Source organism: Gadus chalcogrammus, chromosome 7 (assembly GCF_026213295.1).
Source record: "Gadus chalcogrammus isolate NIFS_2021 chromosome 7, NIFS_Gcha_1.0, whole genome shotgun sequence".
Classification (NCBI taxonomy): domain Eukaryota; kingdom Metazoa; phylum Chordata; class Actinopteri; order Gadiformes; family Gadidae; genus Gadus; species Gadus chalcogrammus.
Genome location: NC_079418.1, coordinates 9,493,252 through 9,514,676, shown reverse-complemented (window position 1 = coordinate 9,514,676; position 21,425 = coordinate 9,493,252). Strand labels below are relative to the sequence as shown.

The 21,425-nt window shown below is 38.9% G+C and overlaps 1 protein-coding gene across 1 annotated transcript in view; it reads left to right on the top strand.

Annotated features, from left to right (window-relative positions):
• Nucleotides 1–3,233: 3,233 nt before the first annotated feature.
• si:ch211-132g1.1 (T-cell surface antigen CD2) overlaps nucleotides 3,234–21,425 on the top strand; it is a 24,890-nt gene continuing 6,698 nt past the window's right edge. The window contains exon 1 of the mRNA XM_056594371.1: nucleotides 3,234–3,318. Within this exon, the coding sequence (XP_056450346.1) occupies nucleotides 3,258–3,318 (61 nt within the window). The 5' untranslated portion in view covers nucleotides 3,234–3,257. The remainder of the gene's footprint in view (nucleotides 3,319–21,425) is intronic.

Below are 21,425 nucleotides of genomic sequence, written 5' to 3'. Positions count from 1 at the left end.
CTGCCAATATTTAATAGGATTTAGATATATTAGAAGGCTACACCTAGGCAAAATGCATTATATATATATATATGTCTTCAAAATAGCGCTTACTGAATATTAGAGGCTGAGGAGATGGCCCTCAGCCAACAGAGTATGCGTCCTGTGGCTGAGGGCATCCCTGGGGGGAGCTCCTCTGATCCCCCCATCCCCCAGGATAGAAGTGCCTTTATAAGAGGTTGGTTATTCAAAATAATTCAAAATAATAATTAATACAACCCAGCGCGTTGCAAATTAGATGGGACAATATTCTGGCTCAAGTAATAATTGCATTGTCTAATCATCTTCTTCCAGTTACTGATGGCGTCATCGCCCTACTTGAACCAGATGCCCTCACCAACCTCCATGCAATTGTAACAATTCAAAAGATGCAAAAGGATGCTTTGGAGATCCAAATTTTGGAACATAAGTTAAAGGTGGGTGAGGTGCAAACTGGGATACTGTTCCCTGCTCTAAAAACATACCCAATATGAATGACTTTTTTTTTTTTTGTGCTTTCAGGAAATAAAGAAATCCTCAAGCATAATAAGTAGATTGTCTTTATTAGAACACGGGCTGTGGTGGGACAAGTTATTTTGTTGAACAGTTTACTCAAAGGGTTTTACTTCAGTGAACAATGCAGACAATTATGCTGAGCATGTGCAGAAGAACAGCATCTGGTTAAAAGCAGTAGGCTACCAGGGTCTTTTCTGCCTTGCATTCTTAAAATGAGTTTCTTGACTTGCAGCAGTTATAGGTCCGTGGTTGGTCAGCTACTCTGATCATGGGAAAGCCACAACGTTGAAGTGACTTTAGTACAGAGCGGGTGGGATGCACGGTGCGGATCATTCTGCGCATGCGTTAATTGCGAAAAAATAAACAAACTTAAACTTAAAGCATGCCCCCCATAGACATCTTATATGATAGACGGAGCATCGAATGCTACCGCCTACTGGCGCTGACGAGACGCGGGGCCGCCATCTTGGAGTGGTCATCCGCTCCACTCAGTGTAATCCGTTTGGCTGGAGCAATGAACTGTCAGCTCATTTAATTAATCATACCTCACTGAATACCACTGATTTTCATGCGGTTTTTTGTCATACGTGTAGCTATGATAAAGGCCACATGGTTTGGCGTGTTTTATTATTCAATACTAATTCTACCAATAGTACGGTAATGTTAAATCTTGCTTGTGAAAAGTAATCCCCCGATTCCTATTATGGATTGTCCGCCGATTTGAGCAGGAATACGCTGAACAACAGTCCGGCATCCTGTTTCTGCTGCTGTTGCTGCTCCCGGTTGACCACTCCAAGATGGCGGCCGTATTTCTCGCGTCCCAGCAGCCAATGCTCCATCTATCTATAAGATGTCTATGATACCCCCGGTGCGTTTGACAGTTAACATGGGGGCTGAGAAGGTGGTCTAAATAAATGATAGATTGCGCTGAAAAACGATAGCGCTCGTGAAGAAAATTATCAGGAACCAACCGGGGTCTTAATAATCGTTCCTCACGGAGATTCTTTCTGAGGATCGCAGCCTCTACGTCCACAGGCTCGTAGAAAAGGACATGCCATTTCTAACACTTTCTTCTGTCGGAGGGCTGCCTTCAGCCTTATAGACAACAAACTCAGAGTAGGTCTAACCACCTCCCGAGCAGGTTAGACCCACGGCGTATGTTGCCGCAGCAACTAACTATCGGTTGCGCTGAACCTGCTACCTGAAACGGAAAACCCAGAGTCTCCATTAACTCAGAGCGAACAAACTCTGGGTTGCCTCAAAACAAGCTACCTGAAAAAGTGCTCTGCAGTCTTGAAAGTAGACAAGAGGGCCTCCTACAGGACGGAGTTGGGTGTCTTACATTACGTCAAATTTAATTACTTAGTTCAACTGAATTCCCCCCCAAATTATTGCATTGCAACATGCCACAAGTGTCCTACAATGTATTTTAATGGTCTGCAAAAAAAAACAAAGCTGAGACTTGCAGGAGCAAATTCAAGCAGTTGTAACGATGGACTTGTGCTAGCTCATTAAAATGCTGACTCAACATAGAGTTCTGTATAATTTTGTTTGTGAGGACATTTTTCACAGATGTGCAACTTCTGATGCATTAGTTCACATTTGGGTTTACGAATGCACCCGTATTGGGCATGTTCTCAGATTATGAAACACGGGTGTGTGAATGTGTTTTGCACCTGCTGCGCTGCAATGATTGTAGCAAAAATGTCAATCGCAGCAGAACTCTTTGAAGTTGTGATGCACAGGATAGGATTTGTGCACTTGTAACACAGACTTGTGAACTCGTAGACCCTATTTAGTGTTTACAATGGTAGAAAAAATATTTACGACTTCAAATGTACTGTTACACATTTTTGACTTTTGAGTAGGCCAACACATGCAAAATAAATATTTACGACTTCAAATTTACTGTTACACATTTATAACTTAAGTGTAAGCATACAAAATCTGCAGTTACAGGTGCTAAAGACTTTTGCTACAATAACACCTTCATAACGGACCGACCGACTCCTGGCTGTACCCACTGCCTTGCTCAAGGGCTGAGGCAGGAACATAACCGGAACCTCTTGCTGCTCCATGAAGCAGCCGACAGCTCCGGGATCAAGACACAGTTTGTGAAGAGGTACAATATTCAGCCTCTATCCTCAGCCTCTTGTCGCCGGATAGTTTTTTTCAACCACAGTGGTCGATATCCAGACAGTTTATCTGCTACTGTGGTTTAAACAACCACATACTTGTGGTTATTTACCGCTGGAGATTGAGACACTAGAGACCCTCTCGGCGGGAGGCAGAGTGGGTTGATTTGTAACCGGTAGGTCGCTGGTTCGATTCCCGGCTCATCCTCCTGGCTGAGTTTCGAGGTGTCCCTGAACAAGGCACCTCACCCGTCCCTGACTGCTCCTGACGAACTGGCTGTCGCCTTGCGTGATCGAATCCATCGTCGGTGTGTGAATGTGTGCATGAACGGGTGAACGTCAGCCAATATTGTAAAGCGCTTTTTTATGAAAGCGCTATATAATTGCCAACCATCTACCATTTATCATGCATGTAACCTCTGGTTAGATTCAACTCTTGTCTACGTCTGCGCTCGGGTCCCCCCCCCCTGTTCGCTCGCAACACCCACACACACAGGAAGCTTCCTTATTGAAGACAGGCTGCTGTCTGTGTGTGTGTGTGTGTGTGTGTGTGTGTGAGGTTTCAGTTGCAGTCAGCGGTCGGTGAGGATGGAGCTGTTTCCTGTGTGTCTCTTCCTGCTGGCTGCCTTCACGGCGGCCTACTCAGCAGGTACATGTACCCTTATACCCCGAGACTGAAGCCTGAAGTTATACCTGGAGACTAAAGCATGAAGTTATTTCATGGGGTTTATTGTTACACTAGAGGTACTAGGTTAAGATGAGTTGAGGTTAATTGTTTCACTACTGGTACCAGGTTAAGATGAGTTGAGGTTAATTGTTTCACTACTGGTAGTAGGTTAAGATGAGTTGAGGTTAATTGTTTCACTGGTACTAGGTTAAGATGAGTTAAGGTTAATTGTTTCACTACTGGTACTAGGTTAAGATGAGTTAAGGTTAATTGTTTCACTACTGGTACTAGGTTAAGATGAGTTGAGGTTAATTGTTTCACTACTGGTACTAGGTTAAGATGAGTTGAGGTTAATTGTTTCACTGCTGGTACTAGGTTAAGATGAGTTGAGGCTAATTGTTTCACTACTGGTACTAGGTTAAGATGAGTTTGGGTTAATTGTTTCACTGCTGGTACTAGGTTAAGATGAGTTGAGGCTAATTGTTTCACTACTGGTACTAGGTTAAGATGAGTTTGGGTATATTGTTAGACTACTGATACTAGGTTAAGATGAGTTGAGGTTAAGTGTTACATGCACCCTTATACCCAGAGACTTAAACGTGAAGTTATGCCCACTCACATGTTATGTTATCCACCGTGTTTGGGTCCTTCGTTTTTTTTTACATTTTCCTCCCTTTTGCTTTCAGTTTGATGTTGTTTTGGTTTTCCTGCACTGTGGGAAATTCCTAAAAGTCTAAAAGGTTTTATTGAAACTTAAGTGAGTCTTTAAGGAATGTACAAATATCTCAATAATAAGATTTGCTTGTTGATAAGAATAAGGATTGTATAAATATCGTAAGTCTTAAAATGTCAGCTAATTTATTACGTTGGTTCTTTAGTTTCTCAGTATGTTATCTTTAAAAATATTTTGAACTATGGTCTGGTTCATAATCATCAGCCATAGTCACTATTTCAATTTTATTTTATGTATGAAGTTGAAAGAAATCCAAAACTCTCATTGAAAAACGCAATTACCCATTGATTCAAATTTAGCTATGTATATATAGCCAAATATAGATTATTTGTTTCACTATATTCTGTGAAAAACAATTATTCAACCTGTTAGGCCTATAGTTTTCAAGGAATAGTTTAACATGCACATTGTTATGGTTACAAATGTAGTATGAAATGTATTTGCATTCATTGTTCTTAATATGTCAATTGTAAGTAAATAGGTAATATTAACTGAAATGAGATAAACATGCCATCTACCTAATCATTTATTATTTTTTAATTGATTATATATTATTATATTAGAACAAAGATAAGTTGAATAAATGTAGAAAATAGAGGTGGTTGGATTCGAAAGCCGAAGAGAGAAGCAGGATTTATTAACAGAAACCACAGAGAATTGAGACATCAACACTAAATCAAATGTCATATGATCAGAAAACTGTTTTCTTGTCGGCACAAAGCCAACGTACAAAACACGGGACAAGAAAACATATTTGTAGTGACAGCTGATACCTAGGTAGGTATAGGTCCCATATAGTTTTAACATATTTACATTAACAGTCACTTTAACATATTTACATTTGCGGTTTCTACAACATATTTACATAGTTTTTATAACATTTCCACATTTCCATACAGCAATTTCAACATATTTACATTTACAGTTATACAATTCATTATTGTTATTATTATATCATTTAGTTATTATAACATATCAATACACATTTATTAATACAATATTTACATTAAGTTATATATATTTACAATAACATTTAGTTTTAGTTACATTTATATTTACCTTTAGTAATACAACATTTACATTCACAGTAAGTTTAATATTTGTACATGTAGTTACGATAATATATTCAAATGTACATTTAGTAATACAATGTTTAGATTCACAGTTAGCTTAAAGTATTCACATCAACATTTAGGTATTATAACATACCTAAACTCACATATAGTTCTAACACAATATTTCCCATTGAAGTTCAAGTTAAGTCAATGATCACACTCACACACACATGCACACGCACGCGCACACACACACACACACACACACACACACACACACACACACACACACACACACACACACACAGTACTCAAACAGGCAGTAGCAACCGTCGATGGATATACAATTCTTGAGTATCAAGCTCCCCTTCCTCAACCATGTAGGTCACTAAGGTAAACACGGCAGACTTCAAACTATAAAGTATCATCACATTTAAAAACAAGACTTTAAGGTTCCTGTGCACAGAGGGGATGGAGTCAGATGTATGCTTTGGGCAATGCACGGTTTTAATATGGATAAAGTACATTATTCAACAGATAGTTCAGACCATATAATTTGATTGAACAAGAGGAATTCCATGAGTGCTAATATAGAGTATAACTGCACTGTGACTTTTAACTGTATCACTCCACTTTAGAGGTGTTCTAATAATACGTTTTTATCTAGCTTAGATTAAAACAAACTTTGCACAATAAATGCAAACATACAGATACATTTATATGATACAGAGTAGTCTAGCTGATCTGCAGCAATGTGTAGGTCTATACCAGGGGTCTTCAACTAAAATTGAACAAGGTCCAGTTACTAAAAATTTCTTCCAAGAAAGGTCCGAACCTCTAACCTACCACCAACTAATAGCCTACTTTTATCAAATACAATCAACGCAGCATATTTCCTGATAATTTCAGATGTATTTATTTTCAATTTCCAAATAGCTTATTTTTAACAATGAAAACATATTAACATTTCAAATAAACATAAAAAGAGCATAAGGTCTACATATCAAATAAACACAAAAAGAGCATTAGGCCTTAACTTCAAGTAAGCAAAACAGGTACACTCGGCCTACATTTCAAGTAAGCAAAAAAGGTACCCCATCTGTAGTGACTGAGACAACCTTTTTTAGATCAATCCCCCTCTTTGACAGCATCGCCTTAATAGCCTCATAAATGTCTTCTCGTCTTGTGTGTTTCCCTGACCTGGACCGCGGTTCGCCGTTTGGAGATGTCTGGTCGGTACAAAGTAGAGAGCTAGTGTGTTTATGTGTTGCTTGGCAACAGTTCAGTCCCAGTCGAGTTTCGGGTTGGGGTCGTTGGGCAAGGAATCATTGACTGGGGGGGGGGGGATTACTGCCGCGGCCCACATAAATGGACCGGCCCACCGGGAAACCTCCCGATCTTCCCGATGGCCACTCCGCCTGCGTCACAGCACATTTTCGGAACGTCAGGTGAAAATTTGTTGTAGCTCAACATGGAGCAAAGATATTTGCGTCCGATATCCAATAGACATTCCGTCTCTTCTTTGCTCCATGTCGAGCCATGTCTCATTTTCACCCGACTGTCCGACAAAAGATCGTAAAAAGCATGCTGGAAAACACACATAAAAATGCAGATGCATATAGGCCTAACACATTCAGCATTAGGACGAGGGAGAAGGAGTTCGACCGGTCTGCAGATCAATGTATATCACGCGGGATATCCCTGATGTTTATTTTCACCGGTGCTCCGCACCCCATTTTTCCTATTTGACGCTTTAACCTGCCGCAGTCCTTTGTGTCCAATGTGTGAACGATCTTCACACACATGTGGGTTTGTTGTCAAATTCTGGCACTGTTGTAGGAATTGCAAATGTGAAAAGGAACCGCACCAAACCAAAAAATAAACATTTGTCCGGACCAAAGAGAGCAAACTTGAGGACTTTCCTGGTGTGAATACGCCCTAAAACCCGAAGCAGAACCAAAACAGGTTCACGACTGCGTCTTTGCGTCTTCGTATGGAAGTAAATCTGTGCCATCGAGTTTTGAAAATAAAAACACATTGAATTATAAGCACTGAATATTTATGCATTGAAATAACCTGCTTTTTTTGCCTTTGAATTTAACTCTTTACATTTTCAATATATCATATTCACCTTCATTTTTCAATGTTAAAAAATTCAACGTTAAAAAATTCAACGTTAAAATATTCAACTCAAATATTTTCAGCGTCCAAAAATTCAGTCCGCCAAAGTCACTATCAAAATTCAATGTACGAAATTCAGTGTTAACATCCGGGGACCCAAGAAAGAGCAATCGATCCTAGATGCTAGATCGCGGTCAAACGAGTGTTCGCGTCATTCGGGTCAGAGGAAAAAACTAACCACCACAACGATGGAGTTTGGGGGATTTATCAATGTTTATTTTGAGCTTGGCCTCAAATATTCGGACATCAAATCAATACTTGCCAGTAGGCACGCCTTCCACATAAGTGAGAGACATCTGAAGAGGATACTGCGAGATAGGGGACACTCTCGCCGCAAGGCGTACTCTGACCTGTGGGTCCTGGTGGATTTTATTAGCGACCAACTGCAGTACTCTGGACAGCTTCACGGGTACCGATGGATGTACGCTAAATGCAGGGAGCATCGACTGCGTGTGAGGAAAGAGGATGTGCGGTTGTTGTTGAAAGAGGTCGATCTCAGAGGAGTGTCACGAAGGGCGAGACGTCTCAGACGACGAAGCTAACTCCAGTGTAGATAATAATAGTGTACATAATAATACAACTAGTATTACTTTTCATACCCTGACATGTTTTGATTGTAAATGTTCCTGCAGTCTTCTTCTAAATGTCACATGATGTTGCTGTGGTGTCAAGACAGCTGATTTTATACAGGTTTCAGGTCATCCTACTTGAACCGGCAGGACGACCGCACCCCCTGCTGTATACAATCAGCTGTCTTGACACCTTAGCAACATTTATGTGACATTAAGAAGAAGTCTGCAGGAACTTGTCATGGTATGAAAAATAATACTAGTTTGATTACAAGAATAATTAAGTCAATTGTTCTTGAACAAATACAATCATTAATTCATTAAGTTTTTCATCTAGCTAATGTGGCCAGTGAAAAATATGGAGAAAAAAATCATGAAACAGCACTAAACTTGTTTGGCAATTTTTTGTTTATTCAGAGTTCCACATACGGGATAGCAATATAGTTACAGTAATAAAAAATCTTCCATTCTCAACAAAAACATGAATAGCGTGTGTTGTCGTTTTTTAACCCCTCTCTCAGTATTTGAAACGACAGGTTGTAAATGCAGATAATTTCAAAATGCTTTTCTGTCGGTAACATGTCAATATTTGTACTGATTGGCAATCAGAAGTTCAGAGTTCGATAGATACATACATTTTTTTGGTCCCATCATTTGAAATCCAATGATATTCTATCATGAAAGAAAGTATTCACATTTAGTTACTGAAGCCAGTTAACTTTTTTGTTAAATACAATTCTAACTGAAAAAAGTGATACATTTGTTAAAGTAAAGTTCTGAAATTGATACACATTTGATTTACTTTTTACAGGCTTTGTCTATAAAGCCCCCCCTAATTTCTGTGTTTCTAAACTATCGTTTAAAGGAATATAACATTTGCCAAAAGCTAGAGATGTTGAGCTATGACTTTAAAGGAAACTTATAAAGGAAAAGGACAGCAAGGTGAATTACTTATGTGACCAAAAAATCCTGCCACTTCGAAGCTCAACACAAGACACAACTAAATACGCCTGACCTACACACATGCCCTGATGGCCTCTCTGGTGCATGTACAAATTCACTGCCTGATATGAATCTGTTGCTAGAGTGAGATTGGACTCAGCCATAAAGATGTTGCATAGTTCATATAGATCTGGATCACACGGTTTGGTCTGGCGAAAGATACATTCATTTTTTCACAGTTGAAAATCATAATCTTCAATTGGGGAAAGGAAGTCTCTTGTCCCATAGAGTTCAGGTAATGCAAACATCACGTTCGGCCGACCGCTGGGGACGTTAAGGTTTTTCGATGGCCTGATGGTGTGTGTGTTCCAGGCCTGTGCAGTGTCATCCAACTCATCCTGTTAAAAGCAAGAATATAAAAACAGTAAATACATTAAGGAAGAACTATAAATGCATATCCAGGGCTGTTCGCTTATTTTTTTTAAGTGGTAGCACTGGTGCCAGCAAGCACAAAAATTCAGTAGCATAAAAATAAATTTTGTAGCACAGTGTGATATTGCATAACCATAACCCTTGCATTTCACTCTAATTACCTTTGAGCATGTCATCTTGGTCCATTGGCCCATAGAACAATAATATTAATATCTATATCTGTATATTGTTTATCTATACACATAATTATCATAATAATGATAAACATTATTAGAACATTTCCTTTTAATTAAAACCAAACTTTATACATTGAACACAGCCTATTCAATTAATTAGTATACATATTTCTACAATCTAGGATAAATTAAATAGATTGTTGTGAATGTTTTTGTAGTAGTTCTTCCATGGCTTATTTCAAAATGTGTCTATATAGGCTACTGTTGACTGCTCTCAGCTCTCTGCAGCTGAAGGACAAGATGTGTCCAGCCAAAGTGGCGGGTGGACTCAATAACTTAAGGCTACTTTACCCAGTTTGGCGAGTGTTAATTTTGAGCCCTCTAAGCAGTGTTGTGCATCACTTATGGAAGTAAATCTGTGCCATCGGATTTTGAAAATAAAAACCCATTGAATTCTAAGCACTGAATATCTATGCATTGAAATAACGTAACTCAAAATAAAATGTTTGTATTATTGGATATTTTGAATAATTATTAGCTATTGCATATATAAACCCATGCAAAATCCCATTCACAAATATGTACAAGTTTTAACAATACTTGCTACACTTTTGTAGTTGATGTTATTTATTTAGTTTAATTGATTATTTATGTTTTTTCTTGAAGTGCTATTTTTTTTACATTACATACATTGCACATACTGCACCCCTGAAATCTTCAATATATACGTTATAAAACAATGTACATGGGGTGAGTAGTGGTGTAAAATAACGTGATTCTGCAGTGGGAGCATTATTTGATAGAGCCAATTGGTCTATCCACATACTGTGTAACGTGCGATGGTACAGTAGGTCAGGGTTAGCATGAAGGAGACAACATGCGAGATTCTCCTCACGGTACTTTTAGTATACTATAAGCTTTTGACCATACCACGCCAGGTCTCCACGGCACTATATTTAACACACAAGTGGAAAGTCCGGGATTCCTGCCTACAACAAATTAGTAACTAAATAACTCATATTAAAAAGGGAGACTTCGATCGTATACAGCTGTTTATTCTAGCCGAGCGAAAGCGCACGCACTTCTTCACTGTACGTGAAGAAGAGGGAGGCGCCACCTAGTGGCGCTACATATTATAAACCTGACTGTTAGAACTGTACCCCTGAAATCTTCAATAAAGACGTTATAAACCAGCATCAAAATATCCCCGTTGACTTGTGGCTAGCCTAGCTAGCCTAGTCTCCAACGATAAAGAACACCAAGGCTAACTTGGGAATCAGGCCCTATGTCCAAAATTCCGAACTACCCCTATTTTTCAATTCGATGTCCTTCTTATGTACAAGTGTCCGTTAGTATGGTCCATTGCTGAATCTTACAGAAACAACCCATACGAATGGCATATATATAAAATGTACTCACCGAAGCACTATTACTGCTGCTGTTGCCATTGGACATGGCTAAATCTGTTTTGCCTTCCCGCGTGAGAGTCAGGTATCCAACGACGCGCACACTCGTTTGACCGCGATCTAGCATCTAGGATCGATTGCTCTTTCTTGGGTCCCCGGATGTTAACACTGAATTTCGTACACTGAATTTTGATGGTGACTTTGGCGGACTGAATTTTTGGACGCTGAAAATATTTGAGTTGAATATTTTAACGTTGAATTTTTTAACGTTGAATTTTTTAACATTGAAAAATAAAGGTGAACATGATATATTGAAAATGTAAAGAGTTAAATTCAGAGGCAAAAAATTCAGATAGGTTATTTCAATGCATAAATATTCAGTGCTTATAATTCAATGTGTTTTTATTTTCAAAACCCGATGGCACAGATTTACTTCCATATCTTCGTGGTCCTTGTGTTGCGTTGACGTGGAACCATAATCAGCCCTTATGATAAAGTTATGAAGTATCACATTTAGAAACAAGACTAATGATAAAACTGAAAACTGTGATATTACAAGTATAAAGTATGATAACAATAAGTAACAAGGGTGATAATACAAGTATAAAGTATTATTATTAGTTAGAGAAGTATTACAGCTACAAAGTATTTTAAAAATAAGTAAGAAAAATAGTGTTGGATAAATAAAAGCATCAAATGTATTCAAGCCTAAATAAATGTACAATGGATCATATATATACACTGCGGTAGAGTGGCATGTCCTTAAAAATAGTGTGTGTGTGTGTGTGTGTGTGTGTGTGTGTGTGTGTGTGTGTGTGTGTGTGTGTGTGTGTGTGTGTGTGTGTGTGTGTGTGTGTGTGTGTGTGTGTGTGTGTTTCAGTATGAGATGGCGAGTGGCGAGGGGAAGTGTGTTTTGAGTACGTTGACGTAGAGTTCAAAAGCTTGGGAGACTCTTGGTTTCTGTGATAGCTTTGTTGTCTTGCCTAGTGGTTTGTGTGATAGCTTGTCCTTTAGCGGTTTGTTTGATAGCTTGTCCTTAAGCCTAGAGGTTTGTGGGATAGCTTGGCCCTCAAACTAGCGGATCGGGGTTGCAGGGACGGTTGACGTGGAATCATAACTAAGCCTTGAGTCTCCTCTAGGCCTTCTTCCTTCCTTCATGGTTATACTGGACCTGATTGGTTAGCAGCTCAGGCCTAGTGACGTACTATGAAGTGCTGTCTCACCACTCTCTGTAGAGCAGGGGTCATCATAGTGTGAGATGGTGAGCCCCTCCTAAGAGAACAAATAAACAACACCAAAGTACACAATGCGTAAATGGTCCTTATTTTTACTTTAAACTGTTGATTCTTACCTACAGAATGTAAGGTGCATTATTATAGCACTTCTTGGTGTGTGTTGGATATGATGTGAACCCTACACACTCCCCCCCCCCCCCGTATGCGTGGTGCCGTGGTACCATCTGCTTATTTTGACGGCTTCCTGTAATACTGCAGTCAGACTATTGACTAGTGTTGTTCCTTAGAGCGAGGGGTGTTCCTGGCAACCAGAAGAAGCTTCACCACAATTCTGCTTGTTTTCTAATGAGGTGTTGAAATGCATTGCACATACAATACGTGTTGATCTGTAGATACTGCACACAAAACATTTAGATAGATATCATTTATCTATCTCAATTACATAAGATCTCTATCTTATACAAGCTGCTATAAGATTTTACATTGCACAAAAATAACTTTTCTTCCCTATTTGCTCGCATTTTTAACTTGTTAAGTATGGATGCTATCTGAGGAAATGTGTGGTGTTATGTCTGTCTTGAAGATGCTGTGGCACTGTAATTTCCTGTAAAGGATTATTAAAGGATCTATCTATCTGTCAGATCACTGTTTTAAGATATCTGATGTTAAGATAGAGTAAGTAACTTCATTTTTTGTGTTTGGTTGTTTCCCTCTCCTCGGGATCATGAATCATGTGTCTGTCAGAGCTGTCCAGTAACGCAATATATTAAGGTCCTTGTAATAAGCCTTTGTTATTAGGTAATACAACACTTATTATATGCTTATTAAAATTAATTGGTGTTAATATGTCCATCTTTAAGTGTTATTAATAACATAATAAACACGTTTATTGTGAGATTATAAGACTTTTATAAGCACTTATAAGAAACTTGTTAACTATTTATTGATTGCATAATAACATTAATAATAGTCTTAATAGTCTTAATAAACGCATTACAAAACCATTTATTGAGTCTTGCTAATTTACCTTTTATGTCATTGTTAAACCTTTCATTAAGGTTAATAAATCCTTTATTAAACTGCTAATTATGCATTTTGTAGGTAGAGGATCTAAAGCGGGAACAATGCTTATTACAGTTAATAATTCTGCACACATGTGATGTGTTTTGTGTCTCATATCCATGGGCTCATATCATATCCTTTAAAGGCTTTTATTCTTAAGGTAATTTTAAACCAGAAGTTCTGTTTAAGCAAGTGGTTGATAATGTTGGATTTCATGATTCTTTTCCTTGATTCAGTTCACGTCGGTCAGTTCCCCAAGATGAATCGTTCAGAATTGTTCGTTCATTCGTCCAGTCGAGTTCCCGGTAGCGGTTATGCAATGCACGGTTCTAAGCTGAGTCAGTTAGACTCAGCTCCTCCCTCGTTCTCATTCTCAAACCATCTTGGAAGTCGTTCATCAATCAACACAACATTAAAACTTGAACCAAGCACAGCATGATGGGGGGGTTGTAGTTGATTATTGCATGTTTTACATATCAGCAAGATAATATACTTGATTTGGCAATGATGGTTGGAGTACCGGGTGGAGAACGAATTATGAAAGAACGAGACAGATTGACGAGACATTCAACATTTTTATTAATCTGCCATGACACAAAAAATTCAAAGACAGCATGCACATACCATTTCACTGATATTGAATACGCTGGCTCACTAAGCCTCTTCCATCTTCACTCACAGTGGGTCTGGGTGGAGTAGAGTCTGAGAACGAACGAGAGAGAGAAGAATCAGTTCGGTTCGTTCTGGTTAAAGATTTGTTCATTCGAACTGATTCGGTCGCAAACGACCCATCACTAGTGGATGATGGCTTGACGCATATGCTCGATGAAGTGTTTGACGAACGTTTGGAGAACATGTCGGGATCGTCAGCACGAGCACCACAAACCAACAACTGACAGACAAAAGACAGGAACAAGCACAGAAAACATGGATATGAGGAGAGGTCCAAACTAGAGGATGACTATCTGGTAAGTTTAAGAATGTAATGCAATTGTAACTGTAGCTGATTCTAGCTAGCTAGCCGTTTGCTAGCAAACTTTTTTGGCTTCCATTACTTTCTTTCAGAGGCTTTGGCGTGCTACATTTGAGCTAACGTTTAGCCTATGCTATCATATGAAACTAGGTAACCAAACGTATCTAATTCTAACAGTTATGTCATGAATCCATGCCCAAACGGCTTAATTCTAATTCTTAGCACTGAACATTTATGCATTGAAATAAGGCATCTGGATTTTTTGCCTTTTTTTTTTTTTTGAATTTAACTCAATTTCAATAAATCATTTTCCGTTTTATTTTTCAATGTTAAAAAATTCAAAATCAAATGTTCAACGTTAAAAATTCAACTTTAACATTACAACATCCCCAAATTCAACATGCCAAATTCACCTGCAAAATTCAATGCATGAATATTCAGTGTTATCATCCAGGGACCCAAGGAAGAGAAATCAATCCTTGATGCTAGATCGCGGTCAAGCAAGGAGAGCGTCAATAAGAGCGTCACTCGCTGGTTCTTTCTTTCTTGATACAAACTAGTTCTTTGATCTTTGCCCAAAAATCCTATTTGAAGTTTGTTTGTTTATTAATATTAATATTCGAATATATTAGAATATTTATCAATAATATTTTGACCATTAAATGTCTTCACTTAGACCTGGATTGGGCTTCGCGAGGTTTGTTTACCGGCGTTGCTATGGTTACCGGTCATGCGCGTTCCAACGGTTTATTAGGTTTCTAATAAATCGCTGTCTAATCAATACTTCATTCACTGCCTCTTCCGTGGTCATTACAATATTATGAATAGACTGCGTCGGGTTCTCCGACGTCTCTCCCTCTTGGCCTGCCCATAACACGTTTGAATATTAATTGATCAAATAATTTATTAATTATTTTTTGATATTCAAATTATATTCGAATAAAGAAGTTTGGAGTCATAGCCCTAATACAAACGTTAATTCTAAACAGCATTTTACACAGTAGCCTAAAATAGGAAATGCTCAAAGGTAAATCAACGTCATTAAACACTGACTGCATCTTTTTATGGGGAGAGAAGCAACGAGGTTGGACCTTACTAAATGTCCTATTTATTGTATCGGCCCAGCGAGTGACCCGCTCTTATTCCCGCTCTCCTTGCTTGACCGCGATCTAGCATCTAGGATCAATTGCTCTTCCTTGGGTCCCCGGATGTTAACACTGAATTTTCATCCATTGAATTTTGCAGCTGAATTTGGCATGTTGAAAATATTTAAGTTGAATTTTTCCACGTTGAATATTAGATTTTAAATTTTCTTAACATTGTCAAAAAATCAAGATGCGTTATTTCAATGCATTAATATTCAGTGCTTTGAATACAATGGCTTTTATCTTCAAAATCCAGTAAATCTGTAAATCTGGCACAGATTTACTTCCATACTATGTGGTCAATGTTCTTTTTGTTTCTTTATACAGTAACAAGAAAGACGTGCCAGAAAAACTCTCAACCATCCCCTGAGGCCATGGAGGAGCCGGACTTGGATTCCGTTTTTTATAATGTTGATTTGCAAGACTTTTTTTTTAAATTAAAAAATATATATTTTTCGAAAGAGCTGTCGTATAGTGTTTGTTGTGATTCACGGCCATAACATTATATTTACAGTATATGTCTTTTATATTTTATATTTTCTCAACCTTGATAATATATAATATATATAGTACTTATTAACTGTTAATAAGTGTATATTTCAGGACTTATTAACTTTAAAGCAAATGGTTGCAGCCTCTATAGGCTTACTGTGGCGCTGATGTGAGTACTGTATGCATGCAATACTACTACTCATAGTAATAATCGGAGAGGGTTGAGAAGCAGTGGGTTGACAATCCATTCTAGGTACCTCATTTTGAAATTCCCCAAAAAAGAAACTACACATAGGACTGTTCTTTAAATTTTTAATACATTGATTTGGAGGTTTTCAATCTAACATCCCACTGGTTTGATTTTACCTAAGAGAAAAAAAATATTTTTTAAAGCATCCACAGCAGCCTTAATAATGAGATTATGAGACGATGAGAATGAAGCGGCAACAGTGTGACTGTGCAGAGTGAAAGAGATGGCTTCAATGGATGACCAGGGATTGGTGGTGGCGTTACCCAGGAAGGGCGGCTGTAGTTAACTGCAAGCAACAGAACATGAATAGTGAAGTGGAGGAAGGGGTAGAAATGAGACTTCATTAACAGATTCATGTACAGCTCAGATTTATATGGAGATAAGATTCTTACACAACTTGCATACAGCATAAGTAAGTAACAGAAACAGTCTGGGAAGATTATTTTTTCATTATTTAAATTAAGCTTCAGTGATCTAAAGCAACACAACGTATTGTTCATTGTATCATTCAACACACTGTGTTACAGGTCGCGCGATAGCGCATATCATTTCATGCAAGCGAGTGTTTACTTCCTGGTTACAGGTCGCGCGATAGCACATATCATCTCATCCGATCTTAAAGAGAACATGACGTGAACAGTTTAGGAATGCATATTCCGGGAAAACATTAGAACTCTGAAATGCTGACTAAATATAAAGCATGTTATTCATTAATTAAGATACCGTAGCACGCAGGAGTCAGGACGGTGCTCCCCCCCGGGCTAAAGCCCCGGATGTTTTCAATTGCTAACGACGCCCCTGTCGTAGATCTCTACATGTTCTGTAATTAAAACTATTAATCGCTGCACCGGCGCTTTCCCGAGTGATTTGTCCGCCATTTTTTCTTGTTTTGACGGTTGAGAGTTTCCTTCGCGACAAAGTGTCAATGTTCCGCTTGTGATTGGTCAGTTTCCAAAAAGACGCCTGACATCGGCCGTTTTCTTCCTGAAAGTTGAACTTCTTTCAACGCTCCGTATGGCAGAAAAAAACGCTGGGAGAGGCGTTTAAAAAACGGCCGTGACTTTTTTTCCAGAAACGCTCTGCTCCATATAATGGAAAACAAGCGCTGGCAGATAAAAAAAACGCTAGATGTGAACACGGCCTAATAAAGGACTTATTATCCTTAATAAGAATGGTTCCCGCTTTAGATCCCGTAACTGCAAAATGCATAATTAGCAGTTTAATTAACCTTAATAAGCATGGTTCCCTTTTTAGATCCCGTACCTGCAAAATGCATAATTAGCATCCTTAATAAAGGATTTATTACCCTTAGTAAGCATAAAAAAATTATTAGAAAAGGTTTAACAATGACATAATAGGTAAGTTAGTAAGACTCAATAAATGGGTTTGGAATGCATTTATTAACAACTATAATAAACTCAGACCATTATTAATGTTATTAAGCATTCAATTAATAGTTAACAAGTTTCTTATTAGTGCTTATAAAAGTCTTAAAATCTCACAATGAACATGTTTATTATGTTATTATTAACACTTATTGATACTCTTGTTAAAACAAATGAATGTTAATAAGCATATAATAAGGGTCTTATTACCTATTAACAGAGGCTTATTACAAGGACCTTAATATATAGCGTTACCGAGCTGTCCCCCTAACACACTTCACCAACAAACCAAAGGCGTTTGTTCTCACGCTAGTTGTGCGACGGTCCAAAATGGCCGAAATTTAGTTTTGCGCCCTCCGTTCCCATAGTGAGTGCTCCCCTGTTAATTGACATTACCTTCTTTAGGAGTTTTTCCACCCACTTATAGCTCTACTATACTACATTCCAATAAAAAAATGTCTGATGCATGGACAACAAACAGAAAAGTTTTAGAACATTTAATTTTTAATAATTTTAACACTCAAATTCTGGTTCAAAGTATGGATGAACTCCATAAAGTGTAAAGGTGCTCACGTAAGGAATCTTAAAAAGGCTAAACATGGCTAAAATATGGTCTACCCTCATACATAAATTAAAGATGCTCAAGAATATTTAACACTAAGAATGGGCAAAAAGGGTCACCTCTAATGAATTGTATAAAAAGTACTGTGAAGGATTCTCAAGAATAGTTAACAAAAGGGCCAAAGGGCTCTTTATGGTTCCAACTTGATTCAACGCAGGGGGGTTACGGAGCTGTTACGTCCTTGGGGACCCTCCTTGCATCCACCGCAAGGACCTGACGGGCGCCTGCCGAAATGATAACCACGCGTCGAGGCGATGCAGTCGCAGGGGCTGTGATTGGTCCGCTAACTGTATTATTTCCGGCAATATGCTTTGTATGTAAAAAAAAATCAAAAAAAACGGTAAAACATGTAACTTTTGCCTTTATAGGGTAACTTTCTTTCTTACTCACTAATAAGCTGTAAAAGGGTGGAGGCGTTTTGTGTTCGGTTATCAAAGACTTCAAATGTAATGATCAGAATGGACAACGATGAGCAACTAGCAGCCTATCTTCTGTTTTTGTTGCACATTGTTTGAGTCGTATTCAGCTTTCAGTTTGCCAGGATTTGCACTATACCATAGTCAAAACTTCTAGTAGTAGACCAATTGTAAAGTAATAGCATGCACAGACAAAGACCAACTATTTGTTCTCTCTTCAACACGGACATGCATAACGAAAAGAAAGCCAGACATAGAACCATAAAAGGTTCACGAATACGTTGAAGCAACTGCCTGGTCATTGCGTTGCGTGAACGTGGGACCATAATCAGCCCTTTACGTAACGTCTTGCCCGACGTAATGTCTTGGCACCCCAAATTGGAAAATGATTTGACAAAAAGCCTCAATTAAATCGAGTAATCTGGTTGACAATTAAACGTGTGGCTGAGGGGGCGCCCCAGGATGATCATGTTTAATAAACATGTTTTATTTCGCTTGTTGTCTGCTTCTATGATTAGTGGGAATTTTGTTGTGCTCTTCTATTTTTCTTCAATTTTGCATAAAGTCAAAAATATGAATTAAGGGCGCCACTAGAGGGCCCCCCCAACACCTTTGTCGCCCAGGCTATCACCTAGTTCGCCTATAACAATCGCAACTTCGACTCGCGATCTAGCTCCTGTCATCCAGTATGTCCTCCAATCTGACCTCCAGTTCGTTACTTTAGTTACCTTAGTTACTTTAGTTTCATAGGTTATATTAGTTACTTAGTTACTTCTGTTAATTTTGTTACTTTAATTACTATATTTACTTTACTTTACTTTTTTATTTAGTTACTTTAGTTTTTTTTTTTTACTTTAGTAACTTATGCCGCTTTTCCACCGCACATTTAGCTCGACTCGACTCGACTCGACACGACACGACTCGACACGGTAGCAGCACGGGTCATTTTCCACCGCAAATAGTACCTCCTGCACGTGGGCGGGATCGGCTGCGCGAAAGGGCCGTGACGTATTTTTGTACGCGACGCAAACAACACCTACGCAACCCACACATGGACAGAACCTACATAACAACAATGGAGGACATCGATAACATTACTATTGTATTATTGCTGGCATGTTGAAGAAGTTGAAGAAGTGGAATATGTTGGCTGCGGCGCTGTTATGGCTGTTACCAGCATGGTTGCCATGTCGCTCTCGTGACTTCGTCACACTCTCTGGCCAATCAGTGGCTGGCCGTCTGCCGACGTCACCTTTTAGCATCGGCTCAGCTCGCTTGGAACCTAGAGCGAGGCGGTACTAAAAAAAGCAGCCACTTCAGGTACCAGATACCATCACTGTAAAAAAAAACACTGTAAATTTACAGTAAATTACTGGCTATAAATTGCATTACTTTCACAGTACTTTTACAGTAACTTTTACTTTTACTGTACATATTTTCACAGTAATCTACAGTAAATAGTTCACAGTAATTAGTTCTATTTTCACAGTAATTTACATTAAATAGTTCACAGTAATTAGTTCTTTTTTCACAGTAATTTACATTAAATAGTTCACAGTAATTAGTTATAATTTCACAGTAATTTACAGTAAAAAGTTCACAGCAATTTGTTCTATTTTCACAGTAATTTACATTAAATAGTTCACAGTAATTTGTTCTATCTTCACAGTAATTGACAGTAGATAAATCACAGCTAATTACAATAAAAGTACAACTGCATACTGTATCTTCAAAGTTGTCATACCCATTAAAATGCTGTGATTTAGCAATATGTAGCTGTGTTATAACAGTAACTTGCGGTACATACATTACACTAAATGGCTGTATTTTTAGATATTTACTGTGCCATTAGGTAGCCAGTAATTTACTGTAACTTCACAGTTGTCTTTCCCATGGAATTACTGTGATATAGGGATATCCTGCATGCAATATACTGTAACTTCATACAAATGCATCCAAAGTAAAAGGAAAACAAAGAAAACATGAAATTTGTTCAATTCAACATTTAATTAAACAATGAATGAACATTAATACATTTAACTTGCCTTCACTTTTGACCAATAACAACCCAGACCCATTTCTACTTATAGGAAAAATTACAACAGAACAGAAAACGCAGGCTTGAAACCGCGAACTTTTGAAACCCCCTCACAGTGTCGCGCTCCACTGAGGAGACTGGCAGATTAGAACCCAAAAGCACGACTCAGAGACAAGCAAACACAATGAAATTCCGATCTTTACTTCGTCAAGAAAATCAACGGGGACGGGGCGGAGAACGTACTCGGGGGCAGGCAGGATCGGGAAACCGGGGCAGAAGACAGGCGAACGAGGATCCAGAGGGACGAGACGGGGAACGTAGTCGGGGACAGGCAGGGTCGGGAAGCCGGGACAGGAGACAGGCGAACGAGGATCCAGAAGGACGAGACGGGGAACGTAGTCGGGGACAGGCAGGGTCGGGAAGCCGGGACAGGAGACAGGCGAACGAGGATCCAGAAGGACGAGACGGGGAACGTAGTCGGGGACAGGCAGGGTCGGGAAACCGGGAACAGGGGACAGGCGAATAGCTGGAGAGACTTGCATGAACCTAACAGCGAAGACAATCTGGCAACAGGTGAACAGTGTTCAGCCAACTTAAAGGCTCCACTAACCACCTGACGCAGCCCAGCTGCGAGGGTGAAGGGGGCGTGACGGACAGACCGTGACACCCAGGGAGGAATCTTTTGAAAACACAACTGTTTTGGTAATTCGTAAACTGGTGAAAACGGTTTCTCTGGTAACGCTGACGTCACGGCACATTTCACCCTACATTGAAATCCATTCGAAGTCCAATATCTTCCTCAAGAGTGTGCTCACATGTGGGATGATGTGGGTTCATCAACCAGCGCTTTTTCTTGGCTTTAAAATTGTACCGGCCTACGTCATCTGTTGTTGAAGTTTCTTCCTCCTCTGTCTTCACTTGGCGGCAAATGGCAGAATATCTGCTGCTGGTTGACAGTTAAAAGTTGCGGGATCTCC